Source organism: Esox lucius, chromosome 20 (assembly GCF_011004845.1).
Source record: "Esox lucius isolate fEsoLuc1 chromosome 20, fEsoLuc1.pri, whole genome shotgun sequence".
Classification (NCBI taxonomy): Eukaryota; Metazoa; Chordata; class Actinopteri; order Esociformes; family Esocidae; genus Esox; species Esox lucius.
In genome coordinates, this window is record NC_047588.1 from 37,757,659 (window position 1) to 37,780,829 (window position 23,171).

The window sequence follows — 23,171 nt, forward strand, 5'->3', positions numbered from 1 at the left end:
CTCTGGTGATGTCCCCTTTCCAGCAACCTCTGGTCCAATAAGACACGGGTTATAATAACATATCAGTACAAGTGCCTCCCCACATCTCCACTAACGCATCTTAGTGGATCGAGAGGAGAGCCGGAGAGAGAGAATATGTGAGGGAGTCAGGTAGAGGGCGAAAGAGTGGGATAGACAGAAAGGGATGAGACATGGGTTAACAACCACGCAGAAAACACACACAGAAATTTTTTTGTTTGTTTTTTGTAATTTACAGTAATTGTGACCAAAAGGGATTTTTACTTCTGTTGTCATTCGTCGGTAACGGTAACCTATAGAGGGGACTGAGATGTGTCAGCCAGTCTGATCTAATTGCTCACAGGAATAATCCTTTTATTGTAGCTGGTACATTTTGACCATCTTATCAGTAACCATCCTGCTTGCATTCCGAATGGATTTCAAAGGGGATCGTGTGTGTGCCTTGGTTTCCATGTTCTTTGGTAAGTTTTTAACTAAGTTCATCCTTCATTGATTCATCTAGAGATTGTGCGCGGTAAACATATAAGAAAAGAAAAGCATGCGTGGTTAAGTCATCCTGTTTGTTATCATTGATGTAATTATAGATACAAAAAACGGTCGATTTTTAAGTGTGCCCTGTACTTTCGTATATATAATTCATACTGATTCACTAGTCTCCAGCACATCTCCAGTCAGCATTTATGTTTCATCAGTGGGAGTAGGCAATAAACAGCGTATTCATTTGTTGATTAAGTGCAGTTTTGTACACATTGACAATAGGATGCTGATAGAGATTGCATACTGTACACAACTAGATCATTGCCTGCATAATATTTTTGAGAACCTGTTTAAATAGAAAGTGTTGACAGGGAATGATAGTAAATCAAATAAATAGAAAGTGTAATGTTTGAATGAAGTTGGAGATCTGAAAGTTATTGTTTTCCACTGCGTTTGCTTCTGCTAAATTGCGGTCAAGAAAAAAAAAATTCCCTCTACACTTCCTGCATTACATTACGTAAACGTTTAGGTGTCAACAGTAACAATTGTATATGAATTGTAGTGCTTAAATGAATATGGGCATATGTTATTGTTTCAACTTCTGCGTAATTGTAGCCAAGAAAAAGTGACACGCATAATATTCAGCGTGTCAAGAAAAAAAAAAATTCCCTCTACACTTCCTGCATTACATTACGTAAACGTTTAGGTGTCAACAGTAACAATTGTATATGAATTGTAGTGCTTAAATGAATATGGGCATATGTTATTGTTCACTGCTGCGTAATTGTAGCCAAGAAAAAGGGACACGCATAATGTTCAGCTCTCTGGAGAAAGTTAATAAAAGCCTGATGTCCTGGTAAACTGTCGATGTGCATTTACAAATCAACTTAACGGCCATTACCTGGGAAACATGGGGACAGTGAAAAACGCCCTACTATTAATCAATTAGCATCCAAACAAACTGTTTTATAATAAAATATTGGTGTTTGTTTTGGAGTTGAAGTTAGAATTTGTCTAGTAATGAAAGCAATTTAAACTGCCCTTGATTTTCAGATGAGTTTGTCACCTTACTGGTGATTCTCACATTAAAGAGTATCTTACCTCTACAGAAACTCCATACTAACTCTTTCCTAAATTGTTTGGTGTTGCAGTTGTAACTTCGGCCAACGTGGAGGAAGTCCTGGGAGTCGTTGGAGAACCTGTCCTTCTGTGTTGTTTTCTCTCCAAATTGGCTCTGCCCATCAACTCAGCAAAAACCCGCATAATGTGGCAGGATCGAGAAGACAAAGTGCTGCATGTAATTAACAAGGGACAGGAGGTGTATGATTACCAAGACCCTTATTACAAAAACAGGACAACATTTGACTCTGACCATTTGGCCTCTGGAAATCTGTCACTCCTGCTCAACCCAGTTAACATCCTGGACAATCATATGAGGACTACTGTCATTCTGATAAGAAATCATAGATCAGAGAAAGTGTGCACACTCAGTTTAAATGTAGCAGGTGAGTTATGTCATGGAGAGGTATTGTTGGATCAGTCTGATGTTGGTGGGTGGGTGTAAAATAAAGATCCTGTTGACTAAAACCAAAACTCAGAAACAACTCACAAGTGTTCTTCATTGAAAATTTCATTTCAAAATGATCTGCAAGAATTAGTATGAATCTTCAATCTCTTTCCGTCTCTGACATTCTGGTTTTGTCCAACACTTTTCCATTCAGCTAGGTACCAGAAACCAACAGTGAACCTTACAGACTCAACAGTTGAATGCAACACTCAGGGAGGCTTTCCTGAAGGTCAGGTGACATGGATGACCAATAACACACCTCTAGATCCTGGGGAGGCAGACACCAAGACCAGCCAGGATCCTGAAACCAGAACCTTCAACATAAGCAGCCGAGTGAATGGGACAGGAATCCAGAACCTGACCTGTAGTATCCACAACCCGACCCTCAATGAAACCCAGACAACCACTATCAGCATCAGACCCATAACACCATGTGAGTTATATCAATCTCAGACGCATAACAGCCTGTGAGTTATATCAATCTCAGACGCATAACACCCTGTGAGTTATATCAATCTCAAACCCATAGCACCCTGTGAGTTGTATCAATCTCAGCCCCATAACAGCCTGTGAGTTATATCAATCTCAGACCCATAACAGCCTGTGAGTTAAATCAATCTCAGACCCATAACAATTCCCCCATCAATTAGCTAATTTATTTCATTCTCTTATCTTTAAATTGTGTTGTTGTACTAAAATGTTTCCAATGCTGGCAATGTTGCGGTGGAGACGTGGAGAAGAGATTTCTCTTTTCATTGAAAATATTGTTTTCATGAAAAGGAAACATCTCCCTCTACCTTGAATGTTCACTATATATAAATATCCTGATGGAAACAACACGCAATAACACAGATGTCACAACACATGCGTGTTTTAACATTTGAAAGCAAACTGCCAAATCTGAGTTTTATATTTGGTCATGATAAAAGATAATTTTGTTAGTTGAGGCATTTTTGATCAAAGACATATTCAGTTCAAATATACGTGCTTATGTTGTTTGAAGTTTGCTGATACTAGTTTTGTGAATTTAGGTAACAACTTAATTTCACAGTAGTTTATGTCCTAAATGCAATATAATTAAGTTCATTTTAAGGATCCCACTCAATCTTGCTTTTGACTGTGTATATTTTACCAATTTGTACATGTATTTTTATTATTAGAGCGCTCTCTTTAATCCATATAATTAATCATCTTTGATAGAAACAACCACTGTACAAACCCAACGAGGCTCATTGAACATCCTCTTGTGTTGAATGGCAGTAATAAATATCACTTTACTGTAAATCATTAAAATTGTAAAACTTTTGATGCAGTGGCACATTAAGAATATCTTATATTTTGAAATTCTGACAGTTAATTAAACGCTTTATTATATCTGAGGTACAGAAATATCAGGCAGAAATAGTTTTTGTTTATAGGGAGCCATGTCAAGGATGCGAAACATGTTAAAGTGATGAATCGGGTTTGCAACCACAATTTCTTTCCATCAGGTTTAGCCATTATCAGACAAATGGGCCCAAGCTGTTTGATCTGTAGATTTCTCTCTACCTTGGCAAAAGAATCTGATAGAGCAACAGTGCCTGATTGTACATTCAACTAGTTATCTGAAATCACAGTATATTTCTTTCTTTTTATAGCTTGCTAACTAGTGACCTGCAGTGTTCCCTAGTACAGCTCTTATCTGGGGAAAAGGCTACTTAATGTAGTAAGTTTTACACTGCATGTGAATTCCCTGCTCTTGCTGTCTTTTGACAGTTGCCAAGTGAGTTTGTTTGACATCAAAGTTTTATTATTATTAATGAGGACAAAATGCACACCACAAGTTTCAAGTTTATTTGTCCAATGAACCGAATTCACAGCGTCATCCTGCACAATTCTTGTGACATGGCAACCAACATCTACGTAGTAAGAATTAAGAAGATTATATAAAGCAAAATATAGCCAAACAAAATAACAAAAGAACTAAAATAACAAGATAAAGCAATAATATACACAATGCTTTAAAACTAGCAGCAATTGAAACAAGACAAGCCTATTTCAGCTGGCCCACAGTAGAAAGTGTTGCAATCTCACGATTCCAACCCAGTTCGACCACGTGAAAGGCTGTGTCGTTAACCACTACACTATGTATGAATGTATTTTTTTCTTTCATGGCAAAACAACATACTATTTTTTTAATTTGTGAATGACATTTATACCATAACTATCAATAAAGGTGACGATAACTAACTTTTTCATCAAGTGAAAAGACAAGGGAATCGTGGAATCTACCAGAAATAATTAATAAATGTCGTTGCTCTCAATAGATTCGGACTTAGGTCTTCCACATGAGAGGCACTGTCCTTAACCACTACACGTTTCAGCAGTCGCTAGACTCCATTGAGGATTGTGTTAAACTGACGTTTCTTATTAAGTTTACCTCCACAATAGCGTCTATGAACTGTATTGCTTTTGCCACTGGCCATTTTAACTGCTTATTAGCCAGTAATAGGCTTACTAGTATCTATTAGCCAGTAATAGGCTTACTAGTAACTTCCTAGGAATAATCATAAGAATTGAGCAATTGCTAGCGAGACTGAAACTTTTCTATGCCAGAAACAGTCACAATATAACCGTATACAGTTTCAGTTAAGGCTTACTGAAACGTAACTACTGTATGTTTGTCTTTCCTGACCCAAAACGCATGCACGGATGTGTACTTCAAAAATCCATCAGACACAGTCGCAATATTACCGTAAACTGTTTTATTTCAGCCTTACTGTAATGTAGTAATGGTTTGAGCCAGCAAAGTCTTCGTCTATATGGAGTAATTCATAATGCCGACTTCACTTCACCTGCAAGCAGATACGAACACGGGGCCTATAGTTCACAAGTCCGCTTTTCTAACCACTATGCTATGTAGTCAGTCAGTCACTCACTCAGTAAGAGACATTCGCTCTTCTTGGCCGGCTCCGCTTATGCGGTCTGGCAAAAAGTACTGTAAACTAGCAGCATTATGAGTAGTAATATTGAATATTATAGATATGGCAAGTTTGTCAATACATAATATACATACATAATATACATACATAATATACATATTCATAACAATGTAAACTACCAGCAATTTAGAAGGAGAAGGTTGAGGAAAATGCACAAAATGGGTAAAAGTTTTGAATATTATAGCTACTTACGAGTGTAATATGCTTATGAATGGCACATGAAAGGGAATATTCTAGTGTACATTGAAAGTACCTGAGAAAACATCAGAGCATCTGGAATGTTCATGTGTGATCGTGTATATATGATCATGAATCAGGGTTGTTGGTTGAGAAGCCTCATGGTCTGAGGGAAAAACCTTTTTGTGAGTCTGTAGGTACATGCCCAAATGCTCCTGTAGCGTCTACCAGACGGCAGCAGTGTGAACAGACCAAACAGACCTGGGTGGCTGTGGTCTTTGATGATGTTCTGTGCTTTTCTCAGGCTTTGTGTATTGTAGATGCCTTGCATAGAAGGGAAAATGGCACCCAACGATGCGCTCCGCAGACTTCACCGCCCTCTGGAGGGACTTGCGATCCGCAGCACAGCTGCCGTACCAGGCAGTAATGCAGACTGATAGGATGATCTCGATGGTGCACCTGTGGAAGTTGGTGAGAGTTTTTACTGACATGCCAAACTGAGTCTCCTCAGGAAGTAGAGTCGTTTTTTGAGCAGTTTTCACTCCTGAGTTTGTTTGCCTGGACCCGGGGAGGTCATCTTTGATGAACACACTGAGAAACTTGAATTCAGAGTCTCCCTCCACTTCAGCTCCATCGATGTGTATGGGGGCATGACCTCCCCCTCTGCCACCTCCTGAGGTCCACGATCATCTCCTTAATCTTACAGATGCTGAGAGAGAGGTTGTTGTCCTGGCACCATGTAACCATGTTCTTAACTCCTTTCTGTAAGCGGTCTCATTGTTGGAGATGTGACCCAGGATGGTTGTGTTGTACTTGAATTTGAGGATGATGTTGGAGCTGGGTGTGGCCATGCAGTCACGCGTAAACAAAGAGTACAGGAGGGGACTGAGTACACAGCCCTGGGGGGCTCCGGTGCTCAGGGTCAGTGTAGAAGAGGTGAGGTTGCCCATTCACACCACTTGGGGTCTGCCCGTCAGGAAGTCCTCATGTATGTGTTGCCTTTATCCAGGTGGGAGAGGGCGGTGTGTGTCATCAGGGCGTGGCGTCCGTAGCTCTATTGGGGCGGTGTGCACATTTATGCAAAGGGGTCCAAGGTGTCAGGAAGGGTGGTGCAGATGTGAGTTCATGATGGTGGAGGTCAGTGCTACAGGGCGGTAGTCGTTCAGGGAGGTTTCTTCGGTACAGGGACAATGGTGGTCTGTTTGAAGCAGGAAGTCACTACAGACAGAGACAGGGAGAGGTTGAATATGGAGGTGAAAGCCTCTGCTAGCAGGTCAGCGCACCCCGTGAAGACATGGCATGGGACGCCATCTGGCCCTGTGGCTTTGGATGGACTGTTTGCGTAGGCTGAGCAATCTGTCAAGTTCACAGGCCTTTAAAAGATTCAAAAACACTTTCTCTGAGATATGTCATTGCCAAGCAATTCTGCTTCTTTTCACAGTTTGTCCAAACAAGAAGTTAGCCGTGTCTGTATGTGTAGGGTCACATTCAATTGACTGATGAACTAGTGTATAGAGATAAGACAAGGAAATACCCAGTCATAACTCCCCGACCTGAGATGATGCAGGACAATGTGCAACGCCTGACTTGGTTCCCGACCAAGTGGAACAGTCACAGTTCAAACCTAGATTGCATCAGCGCAGCTGTTGCTCTACCTGGAAGCTCAACATTTCTTAATCATATATTAGCTTCCTACATTTTATTTGTCACCAACATGTAAAAGTAAATCACTGCATCCAAGTGTTATTATTTGTTTATCACATTGTTTTCACTTTGTTTATTTACAGACATGGCTGAAAACTCCTCTAATGTCCTGGTCATTGCTTGCGCTGTCGGAGTATCATTCATTCTCACCATCATCACTGTTATCATCTGTAGACGTGAGTCAACATTTTCTTTCCTTCAACTTAATAATTTCAGAGTGGGGCCAAAGTACTTAATAATGTTGTGAATTGTGAGTGAGGAAGCCCTTCTGTTACTGCAGGTATTAGGGTGCCCTGCTGTCCCTGACCCTCTGTATTGTCCCTGGGTTGGAGGACACCGGAGACAGAGGTGTTCAAACAACGGTTCTTTAATAAAATTAAAGAAACCATCCAAGAACAAGACACAGCAATGTCAGTTGATATCTTACATCCGGATCCTGACTTATTTAGGATGGCCTTATCTTACGTTTTGTAAAATGACCTGATGAAGGTCCCAAAACGTTGTTCCTGTGACATCTTTTTGATATTGCAAGAGACACAGACAGTGTGCAGGAGTTTTCTTCTACACCCACGCATGTCAGCATATTTCAGTAAACTACATCCAATGAGGATAATCGCCACTGGGATGCCCTCTTTCCAAAGCCATTCTCGGGCAGGGTCACTGGCTTGTTGTTGGCCCTCTGTGGCACCCTTTGAGCAATTGGAGTGTACTCTGCTGGCAATACTCGTGCCTCATTCAGGGTGGTTGTGGTTGGTCTCCCTTTGGTTGATGCTTGGCAATGTGTGTGGATTGACATCCTGCCATTTGGGCCCTGTCTGGGGCCTCCCTCGGAAAGGGCCACAGTGTCACTGGACCCCCCTGTCTCAGCCCCAAAGATAACAGAAATCACCCAAATGGTCCTGATCAAAAGTTTACATACCCTTGAATGTTTGGCCTTGTTACAGACACACAAGGTGACACACACAGACACACAAGGTGAAAATGGCAATTAAAGGTGAATTTCCCACACCTGTGGCTTTTTAAAGTGCAATTAGTGTCTGTGTATAAATAGTCAATGAGTTTGTTAGCTCTCACGTGCATGCACTGAGCAGGCTAGATACTGAGCCATGTGGAGCAGAAAATAACTTTCAAAAGTTGTGTAAAAACATTATGGAACATTATACATTTGGAAAAGGATTTAAAAAGACATCCAAAGCCTTGCAAAATCCAATCAATACTGTGAAAATTCTGGGATCTCTTGATTCCAAGCTAAGGTCAGGTAGACCAAGAATTATTTCAGCCAAAACTGCCAGAAGAATTGATCGGGATACAAAGAAAAACCCACAGGTAACCTCAGGAGAAGTCCATGCTGCTCAGGAAAAAGACGGTGTGGTTGTTTCAAGAAGCACAATATGACAATATTTTGAGTTGACTGAAAGAAGGCTTTACTGCGCCAATGCCACAAAAAAGCCTGGTTACAACATGCCCGACAACACCATGACACACCTCACAGCTTCTGGGAAATGTAATGTGGAATAACAAGACCAAAATAGAGCTTTATGGTCAAACCATAAGCACTATGTTTGGAGAGGGGTCAACAAGGCCTATAGTGAACATAATACCATCCCCACTGTGAAGCATGGTGGTGGCTCACTGATGTTTTGGGGGGACGCTCTTGGACTTTCCAGCATGACAATGACCCTAACCGCAACCTTAATATCATCGAGCCACTCTGTGGAGATCTCAAACGTGTGGTTCATGCACAATGACCAAAGACTTTGTCAGTTGAATGTGTCAGTTGAATGTGTATTCCATAAGAAATAAAAGACGTGTTTTTCCTGTTCACTCATGTTTTCTTTACAAATGGTACATATATTACCAATTATCCAAGGGTGTTCAAACTTTTGAGCACAACTGTACACACTGCTATACAGAGTGTCTGTATGTGTGTTTGTGTGTACACAATATTATAATAATATTATTAGAGGATTGTATTACTATTATTTTTGTTTTGTTGTAATTGTTGTTATTCATGGTTTGGCAAAATGTATTTATGTATTTCTCTGAATTAAAACCCCATAATTACTACCGGGTCAAATTTGACCCGTAACCCCAAGGATGTAACTGTTCCTTAGGCAGTTAAAAAAAAATCTAAATGTGTTTTATTGTATTCTGTAGGCCATTGATGAGGATTTAACAAGGCCTTTTTTTTAAATCAGAAAACATTAAAGGTATGTTTCACACATCTAAACTTAAAATTTAAAGTTCAACTTTAACATGAATACAATAGGAGGGTAAAATTCACTACATTATCGGGGACTCTGGGATTGAATCAGATACTCAAACCACTGGCCTTACCCTGCCACCCTTGTCTTTAAAGAGAGGACATCTGGTGTAGTGGCTACAAGATGGAGATCTGATTCTGCTGGGATGGGCGTGGCTGCTAGATAATATGGTCTGGATGTGTTTGCTTAGGTGTGTGTGTGTGTGTGTGTGTGTGTGATGACTCACTCCTTGCTGCCAAGTTTGCCATATTTGGAATGTTCTGTGAAGACGCCTGATAGCTTTGTTTTACTGACCGGGGGGGAAATATATTGACAGCCGAGACAGCCTGAATCATTGTGATACACGCCCACAGAAAGTGGGTAATTGTGACCCAAAGCATTTGAAACAAGTTCTCCTCAGTTGGGAGGGGCAGATGAGGGGCTGGAAGTCCTATATTTGGTACAGTAATACAGTACAGACACACAGCTCAGCAGGAGGAATCATCTGCTTGTATTGTGCCTATTCATTTCCACCAGGCTGTGTTGTATTTGGAAATAGAAGCTTAATAAACATTCTTGTGTTCTCCTGAAATAGTGTTTCATTTTTTGATGCACTACAGGTTTGCATCAAACCAACTTCCTTGTAACTTTTATTTCTTTTTCAATTTTATTTTCTTTCCCTAATTATGGACACCCATATCGTGGACGATGCCGGATGTGAAGCTCAAAGAAAGAAAACTGTAAACGTAAGCAGTCGGTCTAAAAGTGTCAGTCTAAAGTGTTCATTGTTTTAGGAGCCCCTCTGTCTTGTAAGGTTAGTGGCTGTATACTGGCTAGTGATGAGTGTTTTGGTGAACGCTGGTTGCAGAATGACACTGGTGACGTTGAAACCCACAGAAGGCAGTCCTCCGAGGGAAGGAATTAATTTAATCAAACAACAGGAGCTGCTATAAATGCTTTACTGGACTGCTGGGCAAGTGTTTGTATGGCCCACGAAGACTGCTTTGGAAATGCCTCTGACTGGATACATGATTCACTTCGTTTCATTGTGTACCTCCCTGATTTCAGAACCCACTCAAAGCATCTGGAGAGGGTGTTCCAAAAACTGTCTGGCTATAGATTGAAGATGGAGCAGAGAAAGCCTAAGTTCCTGAGGGAACCTGTAACCTGTCTAGCCTTGTGGTGAGAAGGGAGGGTGTCACTACTGACCCTCAAAGATGGCCACAGTTCCAGGATGGACCTGGCCTGAAACTGTCCAAGGGGTAGAATAGTCTCTTAGAAACATACGCTACTTTCATGAGACCCAAGAGATCAAATGTTTGATGTTAAAACAAAAAGTATGCAAAGTGTAGCTTTTTAAGATGTAGATTGAAATGAAGTATAGTTTTCCTTAACCACACAGTAGTGTTTTCCAACCTTAACCCTAACCTTTAATACACTGGAGTGTCATCTAAACTAAACCCCCATCCTTAACCACTTAGGAGTGTTATCTAACCTTAACCCTAACCTTAACCACTCAGGAGTGTTATCTAACCATAACCCTAACCTTAACCACCTAGGAGTGTTATCTAACCATAACCCTAACCTTAACCACCTAGGAGTGTTATCTAACCATAACCCTAACCTTAACCACCTAGGAGTGTTATCTAACCATAACCCTAACCTTAACCACCTAGGAGTGTTATCTAACCTTAACCCTAACCTTAACCACCTAGGAGTGTTATCTAACCTTAACCCTAACCACTATACCATATTGTTAAACTAAATAAGAGTACTGTATTATACTTGCGTTTTGGCCTGCATACGGTGGACAATTTGAGCATCTTCGGGTAAGAGACAGATGTGATCTGGTCTATGGCACAGCAACAGGGAGTGGAGAGAACTTGGGTTGGGCGCCTCCAAACTATTGATCCTAAGGGCCTGAAGGAGAAATATGAAACTTACCTTGGTTTACTTACCTGATGGGAGATGTCATGTTTGGTGCAGTGACATGGGTCATCTTCTTTCTGGGGGAATGGGATGGGGGGGGGGTTTGCAGGAGAACCATGATGAATTGTTTTATTTATTAATTTATTCATTTTATTTAGTACTCCTAATACGTTTTGTCCTACAGGAGTGTAGTTTGTGGATTTCTTTTATTCATTGCTTATTTATGTTTTTAGAGCACTGACCTTGAGTTTGATGGCACTTACCTTTTATTTTTCATACCTTGAGTTGAAGACATTTACCTTTTATATTATAGTGTGGCGTGTTGGTTTGTCTTTTTTTGATAGCACTTATGCTGTGTTCATAGTACTTAACTCTTTTTATGTTTATTTATTGGACAGTCCTCTTTTGCCCCCCCCCCCCCCCCTTTTTCTAGGGACCTTCATTGGGCCCCCAGCCCCATATCCCTAACCTTAACCCCTACCTCCTAGTCCCTAACCCTGACCCCCAGCCACATATCCCTAACCTTAACCCCTACCTCCTAGTCCCTAACCCTGACCCCCAGCCCCATATCCCTAACCTTAACCCCTACCTCCTAGTCCCTAACCCTGACCCCCTGCCCCCTATCCCTAACCTTAACCCCCAGCTCCCAATCCTGACCTTAACCATACAGGAGTGTTATCTAACCAAAACCTTAACCTTAACCATACAGGAGTGTTATCTAACCTTAACCTTTTTTGTTGTTCAGCCAGAGCAGAGTTTTAAGATGCATATTGCTTCCGTCTGTGATTTTGGGCATCAACATCAACAACACAACTTTGTTTGTCTTTGGTATCCCTAAAATGTGCAAAAACACAAAATATGGGATTTACATTTGCTAATTTTTGCTGTACTGAATGTATATACACTCACCTAAAGGATTATTAGGAACACCATACTAATACTCTGTTTGACCCCCTTTCGTCTTCAGAACTGCCTTAATTCTACGTGGCATTGATTCAACAAGGTGCTGAAAGCATTCTTTAGAAATGTTGGCCCATATTGATAGGATAGCATCTTGCAGTTGATGGAGATTTGTGGGATGCACATCCAGGGCACGAAGCTCCCGTTCCACCACATCCCAAAGATACTCTATTGGGTTGAGATCTGGTGACTGTGGGGGCCATTTAAGTACAGTGAACTCATTGCCATGTTCATGAAACCCATTTGAAATGATTCAAGCTTTGTGACATGGTGCATTATCCTGCTGGAAGTAGCCATCAGAGGATGGGTATATGGTGGTCATAAAGGGATGGACATGATCAGAAACAATGCTCAGGTAGGCCGTGGCATTTAAACGATGCTCAATTGGCACTATGGGGCCTAAAGTTTGCCAAGAAAACATCCCCCACACCATTACACCACCACCACCAGCCTGCACAGTGGTAACAAGGCATGATGGATCCATGTTCTCATTCTGTTTACGCCAAATTCTGACTCTACCATCTGATTGTCTCAACAGAAATCGAGACTCATCAGACCAGGCAACATTCTTCCAGTCTTCAACTGTCCAATTTTGGTGAGCTCGTGCAAATTGGAGCCTCTTTTTCCTATTTGTAGTGGAGATGAGTGGTACCCGGTGGGGCCTTCTGCTGTTGTAGCCCATCCGCCTCAAGATTGTGTTTGTTGTGGCTTCACAAATGCTTTGCTGCATACCTCGGTTGTAACGAGTGTCAAAAGATGCTCTTCTATCAGGAAGAGCCGCATACTGGATGTTTTTCCCTTTTCACACCATTCTTTGTAAACCCTAGAAATGGTTATGCGTGAAAATCCTAGTAACTGAGCAGATTGTGAAATACTCAGACCGGCCCGTCTGACACCAACAACCATGCCACGCTCAAAATTGCTTAAATCACCTTTCTTTCCCATTCTGACATTCAGTTTGGAGTTCAGGAGATTGTCTTGACCAGGACCACACCCCTAAATGCATTGAAGCAACATGATTGGTTGATTAGATAATTGCATTAATGAGAAATTGGACAGGTGTTCCTAATAATCCTTTAGGTGAGTGTAGACCTCTAACCATACATGGGAGGAGGGACACTGTGGGTTGTACTGAATGTATATCGGCTTGAGCTCAGCAGAAAGCTCTTGACCTGACTGCTGAGAGTGTTGTTAACTGCTAAAGGTTTATAAATCTAGAATAAAGCTTGTGACAAGAATCTACAGACTCTGTGCCTTTCCCATTTAGTGATTTCCACGACACAACCCATAAACTACATCCAATCTGCATAATATTTTTTTTATTTCTAGTAGCCTAGAATTACAGATTTTTTAAAGGGAGTTCGCAAGACAGACGAAGATGACTGGTGAATCAGATCAGATTAGGATTATGTACTGTCACCAAAATCATAATATACAGTTAGGTCCAGAAATATTTGGACACTGGAACAGTTTTCTTATTTTTGGCTCTGTATACCGGTATGCAGTTGAAGTGCATACTTTCAGCATTAATTCAAGGAGTTGAACAAAAATATCATATGAAACATTTAGGAATTGCAACAATTTTTATACACAGTTCCGGTATTTCAGGGGCTCAGATGTAATTGGACAAATTTTCATTTTTAATAGTTTGTTGAGAATCCTTTGCAGGCAATGCCTGCTTGAAGTCTGGAACACTTGGACATCACCAAACATTGGGTTTCCTCCTTTGTGATGCTTTGCCAGACCTTTACTGCAGCTGTCCTCTGTTGTTGCTTATTCATGGGTCTTTCTGCCTTAGGTTTTGTCTTCAGCAAAGTGAAATGCATGCTCAATCGGGTTGAGATCAGGTGAATGACCATTGCAGAATATTCCAGTTCTTTGCCCTAAAAAACTCCTGGGTTGCTTTTGCAGAATGTATGGGGGTTTTAGACTTGGATAATGATATGCCTACCTCCTGGAGAGTGTTCTTCACTTGTCTGGATGTTGTGAAGGGGTTTATCTTTACCATGGAAAGGATCCTACGATCATCCACCACTGTTGTCTTCTGTGGACGTCCAGGAATTTTTGTGTTGCATAGCTCACCAGTGCATTCTATTTTTCTCAGAATGTACCAAACTGTTGATTTGGCCACTCCTAATGTTCCTGCTATTTATCTGATGGATTTTGTTTTTGCAGCCTATGGATGGCCTGTTTCACTTGCATTGAGAGCTCCTTTGACTGCATGTTGTAGGTTCACAACAACAGCTTCCAAATGCGAATGCCACACCTGGAATCAACTCCAGAACTTTAACCTGCTTTATTGATGAAGAAATAACAAAGGAATAGCCCACACCTGTCCATGAAACAGCTTTTGAGCCAAATGTCCAATTGCATTTGACTCCTTGAAAGAGAGAGGGCTACATATTAAAGAGCTCTACTGTCATTCCTAAACCCTTCCCCAATTTGGATTTTAATATCCTCAAATTAAACCTGAAGGACTGCACTTTAAGCCTACATTCATTATTTGACTGTAACTTCAATATATTTTGGTAAACTGACAAAATTACAAAACTTGTGTCAGTGTCCAATTATTTCTGGACCAAACTGTACACAATAAACAGTGTAAAAGATATACAGTTAACATATTCAAGTCACTAACAATATAAATACATGAACGTTGAGAGGAAATGAGCATGAGAAACTTAACACAAAGCAGATATGCTGACTAACTCTGAACAAAGTACAATACATAGGACGTGAGGCCTGTTACTGATGGGCGCCATACCTCCTGTCTATACATTCTGTCCATACCTCCTGCTAGGAGTTGCCCATGTGACTGACATGGGCTCTATGGATAGGTCCATTGACCATAGGTTGGAACATACCATACAAGGGTCTTTGTAGGATAAACCTTTCTTATTGGAGGGTATTGGAATGTGTAATGGTTGGTTCTGACCACTGGCCACCTCCTATGTGTCCTGGCATGAAAGACTGTGTTAACTCTGTAATTATTGGAGAGAGAAAAATGAAAGAACTATAAAAGGTCAACATCATAAACTCATGCTGAATAAAGATGGCTCTCCCCTGACTCCCGGGTGCATTCATTTTGTTGATGGATCAAAACTGGACAGAATACAACAACATAAAGACACTGGATCTGTGCCAGCAGCAGAGCCCAGTACAGCTGTAGGGAGACAAGAGTGGAACACAAACGATGTGGCATCAAGGTAAGGATGGAGAAAAAAACAATGCTATAAGGCTTTATATATATTATATATATATATTTCTAATGCTTTTATTATTCAAATGAACAGGAAGATGCCCTAGTTTTGTCATTATGTCCATTATTTTGAACAAATGGACCCAGTGTAGCTATTGAGACAAGTGAGCCGTGCACACTTGAACCACAAGCTGGGGAATTCACAGAAAACTGTAATACCGGTTCACAGAAAATCAAAGAAGCCACAGCATCGTCATTTCATTCTGATTATTACCCACACCACTTTGAAATAAAACTATATGTATACTGTATAGAAGTTGTGGTAGTTCAGCCAGTTTGTATATCAGCTTATGCTGGCGCTGATTATCTTTGCCCTGCAGTTCAACAGCTGATATGGTCTGAGTGTGGTAGGAATTTACCCCTGCAAAACAGTGATCTGCGAATCTTTTGCTGCTAGTGTTATATCTCCTTATCACTGCCAACCCATTAGAATAAATTGCTTACATGTTGTTCAAGCAAATGAGTTCAAGTCTAAATCGCCCACAGTTGAAAATACAAGCCATACTTCTAAAAAACCCGTGAGTCAAATCTGAGCCCTCAACACCCACAAAGTCCTTAGTGTCTGACCTGGTGTTTCAATTCTCTTCCCCTAGGCTCTGTGTCCACCCACTGCTAGTGTTTGAATGTTGGTCACCCTTCTACTTGTGCCCTGCTCAAAGACAGCATAACCAGGAAATAGAGTGACAGAGAGACAAAGAGGGTGGGAGAGTTGGATGGAAAGACCCAGAGAGACACATAAACAGCAGAGGCACAACCAACATTACTGCTTATCACGGAGGAATCCTTTTGTTGCAGCTGGTACATTTGGACCATCTCATCAGTAACTACCCTGCCTGCATTCCAAATGGATTTCAAAATGGATGGGGTGTGTGCCTTGGTTTCTGTGTTCTTTGGTAAGTTTTTAATCCTAAATTCATCCTTCATTGATTTATCTGGAGATTGTGTGCTGTAAACATATAAGAAAAAGCAAAGCATGCATTGTTAAGTCATCCTGTTTGTTATCATTGATGTAATTATAGATAAAATAACACTGTCGATTTTTAAGTCAGACCTTGCTACTTTCGTCTATCTGTCTATGATTCATACTTATTCACTAGCCTCCAGCACATGACAACAGTTACGTTTTATCAGCGGGAGTATATTCAGCATATTGGTTTGTTGATTAAGATGATTTGTAAATGCATATCGACCATTTACCAGGACAGAAAGCAATTTATAAACTTTCTACACAGAGCTGTGAATCATGTGGTTAATGCACTATGGGTATATGAAAATGGTTATATAGGGGAAGTCATAACAATGTCATGCAGGAAGTGCAGCACTTATTGGATTCACTCACACGTTCAACTTCATTCAAACATTACACTTTCTATTTATTTGATTTACTGACTTTCTATTGAAATAGAATCCCAACAATATTGTTATGGACAGTGTGATTTTTAGTTGTGTACAGTATGTTATCTCTATCAGCATACCATTGTCAGAACGTAAAAACATAACTGCACTTAAAAGCGATTACCTGAAAACATGTGGACAGTGAAATACTGCCTTCTTTTAATCAATCAGCATCCAAACAAACTATTTAATAATAACATATTGGTGTTTCTTTTGCAGTTGTAGTTGGAATTTCTCTAGTGATGACACTGATTTAAACTCCAATTGACTTTCATTAAAGTTTACATATTTAAAAAAAGATGACGCCAGAGTAACAGTAAAAGCTTGAGGAGAAAATGTCACCTTACTGGAGACTCACATTATAAGATTCCAAAGTACAGAAACTCTTTTGTATGAAAAGGATGACTCCCCACACCACGGCCTGAGGGGCCATCTAGTTATTTAAGCATCATCACATTTTTGTTGACCCTTATTTATTTCACACATTATTGTGAAAGTGCTACAAAGACAATACCTTTTTCATTAATACGGTAATTGTAGATGTAGCCTCAACTAACTCTTTCCTCAGTGTTATGTGTTGCAGTTGTAACTTCGGCCAACGTGGAGGAAGTCCTGGGAGTCGTTGGAGAACCTGTCCTTCTGTGTTGTTTTCTCTCCAAATTGGCTCTGCCCATCAACTCAGCAAAAACCCGCATAATGTGGCAGGATCGAGAAGACAAAGTGCTGCATGTAATTAACAAGGGACAGGAGGTGTATGATTACCAAGACCCTTATTACAAAAACAGGACAACATTTGACTCTGACCATTTGGCCTCTGGAAATCTGTCACTCCTGCTCAACCCTGTAAACATCCTGGACAATCACATGAGGACCACTGTCATTCTGATAAGAAATCATAGATCAGAGAAAGTGTGCACACTCAGTTTAAATGTAGCAGGTGAGTTATGTCATGGAGAGGTATGGTTGGATCAGTCTGATGTTGGTGGGTGGGTGTAATATAAAGGTCCTGTTGATAGATACCAAAACTCAGAAACAACTCACAAGTGTTCCTCATAGAAAATGTCCTTTCTAAATGATCTGCAAGAATTAGTTTGAATCTTCAATCTCTTTCGGTCTCTGACATTCTGGTTTTGTCCAACACTGTTCCATTCAGCTAGGTACCAGAAACCAACAGTGAACCTTACAGACTCAACAGTTGAATGCAACACTCAGGGAGGCTTTCCTGAAGGTCAGGTGACATGGATGACCAATAACACACCTCTAGATCCTGGGGAGGCAGACACCAAGACCAGCCAGGATCCTGAAACCAGAACCTACAACATAAGCAGCCGAGTGAATGGGACAGGAATCCAGAACCTGACCTGTAGTATCCACAACCCGACCCTCAATGAAACCCAGACAACCACTATCAGCATCAGACCCATAACAGCCTGTGAGTTATATCAATCTCAGACCCATGACAGCCTGTGAGTTATATCAATCTCAGACCCATAACATCCTGTGAGTTACTATAATTTATATCCCATATCAGTTAGCAAATAGAATTGACTTGTGTATCTTTAAATTATGTTGTGGTACTAAAATGTTGCCATTGCTGGAGATGGACTTAGACTTAGAGAAGAGACTTCTCTTTTCATTGAAAAAAATTATATGAAATGAAATGGAAAAATTTACCTTAACGTTGAATGTTCATTATACATGATAAGCCATAACATTATGACCACCTGCCTAATATTGTGTTAGTCCCTCGTTTGCCACCAAAACAGCTTTGACTTGTCGAGGCGTGGACTCCACTAGACCTCTCAAGGTGTGCTGTGGTATCTGGCTCCAAGATGTTAGCAGCAGATCCTTTAAGTCCAGTAAGTTGCGAGGTGGGGCCTCCATGGATCTGACCTGTTGGTCCAGCACATCCCACAGATGCTCGATTGGATTGAGATCTGGGGGATTTGGAGGCCAAGTCAACACCTTGAACTCATTGTTGTGTTCCTCAAAGTGATCCTGAACCATTTTTATTTGTGGCAGGGCGGATTATCCTGCTGAAAGAGGCCAGTGCCATCAGGGAATTCCGTTGCCATGAAAGGGTGCACATGGTCTGCAACAATGATTATGTAGGTGGTACGTGTCAAAGTAACATCCACATGAGTGGCATGACCCAAGGTTTCCCAGCAGAACATCGCCCCAAAGCATCACACTGCCTCCACTGTACCTCCCATAGTGCATCTTGGTGCCATGTGTTCTCCAGGTAAGCGACGCACACGCACCCGGCCATCCACGTGATGTAAAAGAAAACATGATTCATCAGACGTGGTCCAGTTCTGATGCTCACGTGGCCATTGTAGGAGCTTTTGGCAGTGGACAGGGGTTAGCATGGGCACCCTGACTGGTCTGCGGCTACGCAGCCTCATATGCAACAAACTGCGATGCACTGTGTTTTCTGACACCTTTCTATCAGTACCAGCATTAACTTCTTCTGCAATTTGAGCTACAGTAGCTTGTGTGTTGGATCAGAGCACATGGGCCAGCCTTCGCTCCCCATGTGTATCAATGAGACTTGGCTGCCCATGACCCTGTCGCCGGTTCACTGCTTTTCCTTCCTTGGACCACTTTTGATAGGTACTGACCACTGCAGACCGGGTTCACCCCACAAGGGCTGCAGTTTTGGAGATGCTCTAACCCAGTTGTCTAGCCATTGAAATTTGGCCCTTGTCAAAGTCGCTCAGATCGTTACGCTTGCCCATTTTTCCTGCTTCTAACCCATCATCTTTGAGGACAGAATGTTCACTTGCTGCCTAATACACCCCCACCATTGAGAAGTACCACAATAAAGAGATTATCAGTGTTATTGACATCATCTGTTTGTGGTCATGGCTGATGTAAATGTACTGATGTAGTCACACGCAATCACACCAACGTGACGACACACGCATGTAACGGTTTACTGCAAAAACCAGCTGCCAAATTAAAAATACAAGACAAATAATGAACATAAGTAAAACATGAGTTTTATATTTGGTCATGATAAAAGCGAATTTGGGTGAGGCTTTTTTGATTAAATACATGTTTTGCTTATGTTGTTTTGAGTTTGCTGACATTAGTTTTGTGCACATTACAATTAATATACATTGGGAATTTACATAACTTAATTTCAGAGTATATTATTATATTATACATGCAACCTAATTAAGTTCATTTTAAGAATCCAACTCAATCTCGCCTTCGACTATATGTATTTACCATGTATTTCCATTGTTTAGTGCGCTCTATTGAATACGTGTAATTAATCATCTTTGACAGAAACAACCACTGCACAAACCCAACGAGGCTCATTGAACTTCCTCTTGTGTTGTAAGAACACAGTAATACCTATCAATTTATTGTAAATCATTACACTCCCAAAACATTTGACAGAGTGGCATATTAAGAATATCTAATATTTTTAGATTCTGACTGTAATTTAAATGCTTTGTTATATCTGAGGTACAGAAATGTCAGGCAGAAATGTATTTTGTTTATAGGAAGCCATGTCAAAGATGCAAAACATTTTAAAGTGATGAGCCTGGTTAGCAACCACTATTTCTTACTGAATGGTTTATAACTTTCCATCAGGTTTATCAATCAATCAAGCCATTAACAGACAAATTGGCCCAAGTGGTTTGATCTGTAACTTTCCCTGTCTATCTGCCTTGGTAACAGAATACAGTGCCTGATTGTACATTCAACTAGTTATCTGAAATCACAGTATATTTCTTTCTTTTTATAGCTTGCTAACTAGTGACGTGCAGTCTGTTCCCTTGAACAGCTCTAATCTGGGGAAAATGCAACGTGTTGGCACCCCTGAAATTTTTCCAGAAAATCGAGTATTTCTCACTGAAAAGTATTGCATTAACACATGTTTTGCTATACACATGTTTATTCCCTTTGCGTGTATTGGAACAAAACAAAATAAAGAAGGAAAGAAAGAAAATTGGACATAATTGCACGCAAAACCCCAAAGATGGGCTGGACAAAATGATTGGCACCCTTTTGAAATTGTGGATAAATAAGATAGTTTCAAGCATGTGATGCTCCTTTAAACTCACCTGGGGCAAGTAACAGGTGTGGGCAATATAAAAATCACACCTGAAAGCAGATAAAAAGGAGAGAAGTTGACTTAGTCTGTGCATTGTGTGTCTGTGTGGACCACACTAAGCATGGACAACAGAAAGAGGAGAACAGAACTGTCTGAGGACTTGAGAACCAAAATTGTGGGAAAATAATCTCAAGGTTACAAGTCCAACTTGATTTTCTGGAAAGATTTCAGGGGTGCCAACACTTTTGGCCATGACTGTATATGTTGTATATTTTGCACTGCATGTGGATTCACCGCTCTTGGTTGACCGTTGCGACATTAGTTTTTGGGATATCAAAGTTTTTTTTCTTATTAATGAGGACAAAGTGCACACCTGTGGTATTGGCTGGACTGTCTGTGTAGACTGAACAATGTGTCAAGTTCACAGGCCTTTTTTAATGTAAAAACACTTCCTCTGAGATATGTCATTGCCAAGCAATTCTGCTCCTTTTCACACTGTTTCTCAAAAAAACAAATTAGCTGTGATTGGCCACACCAATGTGCAATGCCTGATTGGACTCCCGGCCGTGTGGCACAGTCACAGTTCAAACCTATATTGGAGTGGATGGCCTTATACTGTTGTGCCACCTGGAAGTGCAACATTCTTTTGATCATAAATTAGCTTCCTACATTTTATTTGTCACCACTCAGATGTTTTATGTTGGATCAGGAAGGAAAAGTTAATCACTGCATCCAAGTGTTATTTTTAATATATTAATGTGTCTTCACTACGTTTATTTACAGACACAGGGGAAAACTCCTCCAATATCCTGGCCATTGCTTGTGCTGTTGGCGTGTCAATCCTTCTCACCATCTCACCATCACCGTAGACAACGGGAGTCTCATTTGTTCTTCTACACCTTAGTTATTTCAGCTTCAGAGTGGGACCAACGTGTTTAATAATGTTGTGAATTGTGAGTGAGGAAGCCCTTCTGTTACTGCAGGTATTAGGGTGCCCTGCTGTCCCTGACCCTCTGTATTGTCCCTGGGTTGGAGGACACCGGAGACAGAGGTGTTCAAACAACGGTTCTTTAATGAAAGAAACTACATGGGCCATCCAAGAACAGGAGACGCAAAACACCAGGGTAGGAGGAACTTGAATAGGGAAGGTGACGTTGGACAAACTAGACCCAGGTGAACCTGCCACCGGTAAACGGGAACTTGGAGAAAGGTTTCGATGGGATGATGGAGCAGGAGCTGACAGACAGGAAGGAGGAAATCTAATGTCAGTCTGTCTGTTAAACATAGATTCTCTTGGGTGCTATTTATGATCACCAAATAATAACTGATCTTACCTCATCTAGATATATAGCTATCAGTATTGGTGCCAAAATTGTATCACCAGTGGCGATATCACTGATAGTTTTGCAGCAAGGAAATCGAGGCGTGTCCAGTTTTACGACAGAAACTGCCCTTCATCTGCTGTAATAGCACACAGGATACGATTTTGAGTGTCTTTTTTATTTACCCAGTTCATGCACCTGTCGTTAAATATTTGATTGCACATCAATAAACGTTGTTTTTATTGTGTCTTTATTTATTTATATTTTTTCTAACAGCGCACTATGTTGATTCTCCTTTATTGTTGAAATTTTTTGTACACCTGCTATTGCACCTGTATTTATTTTGTGTTTATAAAAATTAAATTAAGAAGTGTTATTTCCCTTGAAGTTGGCTTATTTTTTTGGGGGGGTAACATTTAGAGATCTTGCCTAGGGCGCCAGATTGCCTAGAAATGCCTCTGCTAATAAGCCTATTATTGGCTAATAAGCTGTTAAAATGGCCATTGGCAAAAGCAATACAGTTCATAGATGCTATGGTGGAGTTAAACTTAATAAGAAACGTTAGTCAGTTTAGCACAATCCTTAATGGAGTGTAGCGACTGCTGATACGTGTAATGCTGTGGCGTAGTGGTTAAGGACAGTGCCTCTCATGTGGAAGTTGGAATCTATTGACATTTATAAATTATTTCTGGTAGATTCCACGATTATCTCATCTTTTCACTTGATGAAAAAGTTAGTTTTTGTCGCCTTTATTGATAGTTATTGTATAAATGTAATTCACGAATGAAAGAAAAAAGTATGTTCTTATGCCATGAAATGAAATAGCTTTGGCAGACTTGCTAGCAATTTCTCAATTCTTGTGACTTTCCAGTAAGTTAGTAGATACCGGTAAAGCTTATTACTGGCTAATACGCTGTTAAAACGGCCAGTGGCAAACGCCATATATAGACGCTATTTGTGGTGGCGGTAAACTTAATAAGAAACATTAGTCAGTATAACTGTATCAATGTCATTCACAAATGGCCAATTAGCTATTAAAACAGCCAGTGGCAAAAGAGGATTTGTTAAGG

General features: G+C 40.6%; 2 protein-coding genes across 4 annotated transcripts; both read left to right on the top strand.

Annotated features, from left to right (window-relative positions):
- The first annotated feature begins 405 nt into the window (after nt 1-405).
- LOC105031509 (butyrophilin-like protein 10) lies at nt 406-15,995 on the top strand. Of its 3 annotated transcripts, XM_020040787.1 has the most exons (5): nt 406-479; nt 1,647-2,000; nt 2,217-2,495; nt 7,008-7,100; nt 7,205-7,787. In XM_020040787.1, exons 1-5 carry the CDS (start codon nt 431-433, stop codon nt 7,228-7,230), a joined length of 801 nt encoding a protein of 266 aa, XP_019896346.1. In that variant the 5' UTR covers nt 406-430; the 3' UTR covers nt 7,231-7,787. The 3 variants fall into 3 exon arrangements, with proteins under 3 accessions (XP_019896346.1, XP_019896347.1, XP_010904285.1); XM_020040788.1 differs by lacking the exons at nt 7,008-7,100; nt 7,205-7,787 and adding an exon at nt 15,909-15,995; XM_010905983.2 differs by lacking the exons at nt 7,008-7,100; nt 7,205-7,787 and adding an exon at nt 5,525-5,678.
- Nucleotides 15,996-16,127: 132 nt separating this feature from the next.
- On the top strand, nt 16,128-22,376 carry LOC105031508 (butyrophilin-like protein 10). The gene is made up of 5 exons (XM_020040789.2): nt 16,128-16,208; nt 17,279-17,647; nt 17,864-18,142; nt 21,563-21,653; nt 21,763-22,376. The coding sequence occupies exons 1-4, from the start codon at nt 16,160-16,162 to the stop codon at nt 21,646-21,648; spliced, it is 783 nt and encodes a 260-aa protein (XP_019896348.1). The 5' UTR covers nt 16,128-16,159; the 3' UTR covers nt 21,649-21,653; nt 21,763-22,376.
- Nucleotides 22,377-23,171: the final 795 nt, after the last annotated feature.

What these genes read in the sequence shown, in the direction of transcription:
- LOC105031509 (XM_020040787.1), top strand. Translation starts at nt 431, where the DNA reads ATGGATTTCAAAGGGGATCGTGTGTGTGCCTTGGTTTCCATGTTCTTT. An exon ending in ACTCAGTTTAAATGTAGCAG is followed by an intron (nt 2,001 to 2,216) that starts GTGAGTTATGTC and finishes TTTTCCATTCAG; the next exon opens with CTAGGTACCAGAAACCAACA. An exon ending in CATCAGACCCATAACACCAT is followed by an intron (nt 2,496 to 7,007) that starts GTGAGTTATATC and finishes GTTTATTTACAG; the next exon opens with ACATGGCTGAAAACTCCTCT.
- LOC105031508 (XM_020040789.2), top strand. Translation starts at nt 16,160, where the DNA reads ATGGATTTCAAAATGGATGGGGTGTGTGCCTTGGTTTCTGTGTTCTTT. An exon ending in CTTGGTTTCTGTGTTCTTTG is followed by an intron (nt 16,209 to 17,278) that starts GTAAGTTTTTAA and finishes CTCTTTCCTCAG; the next exon opens with TGTTATGTGTTGCAGTTGTA. An exon ending in ACTCAGTTTAAATGTAGCAG is followed by an intron (nt 17,648 to 17,863) that starts GTGAGTTATGTC and finishes TGTTCCATTCAG; the next exon opens with CTAGGTACCAGAAACCAACA.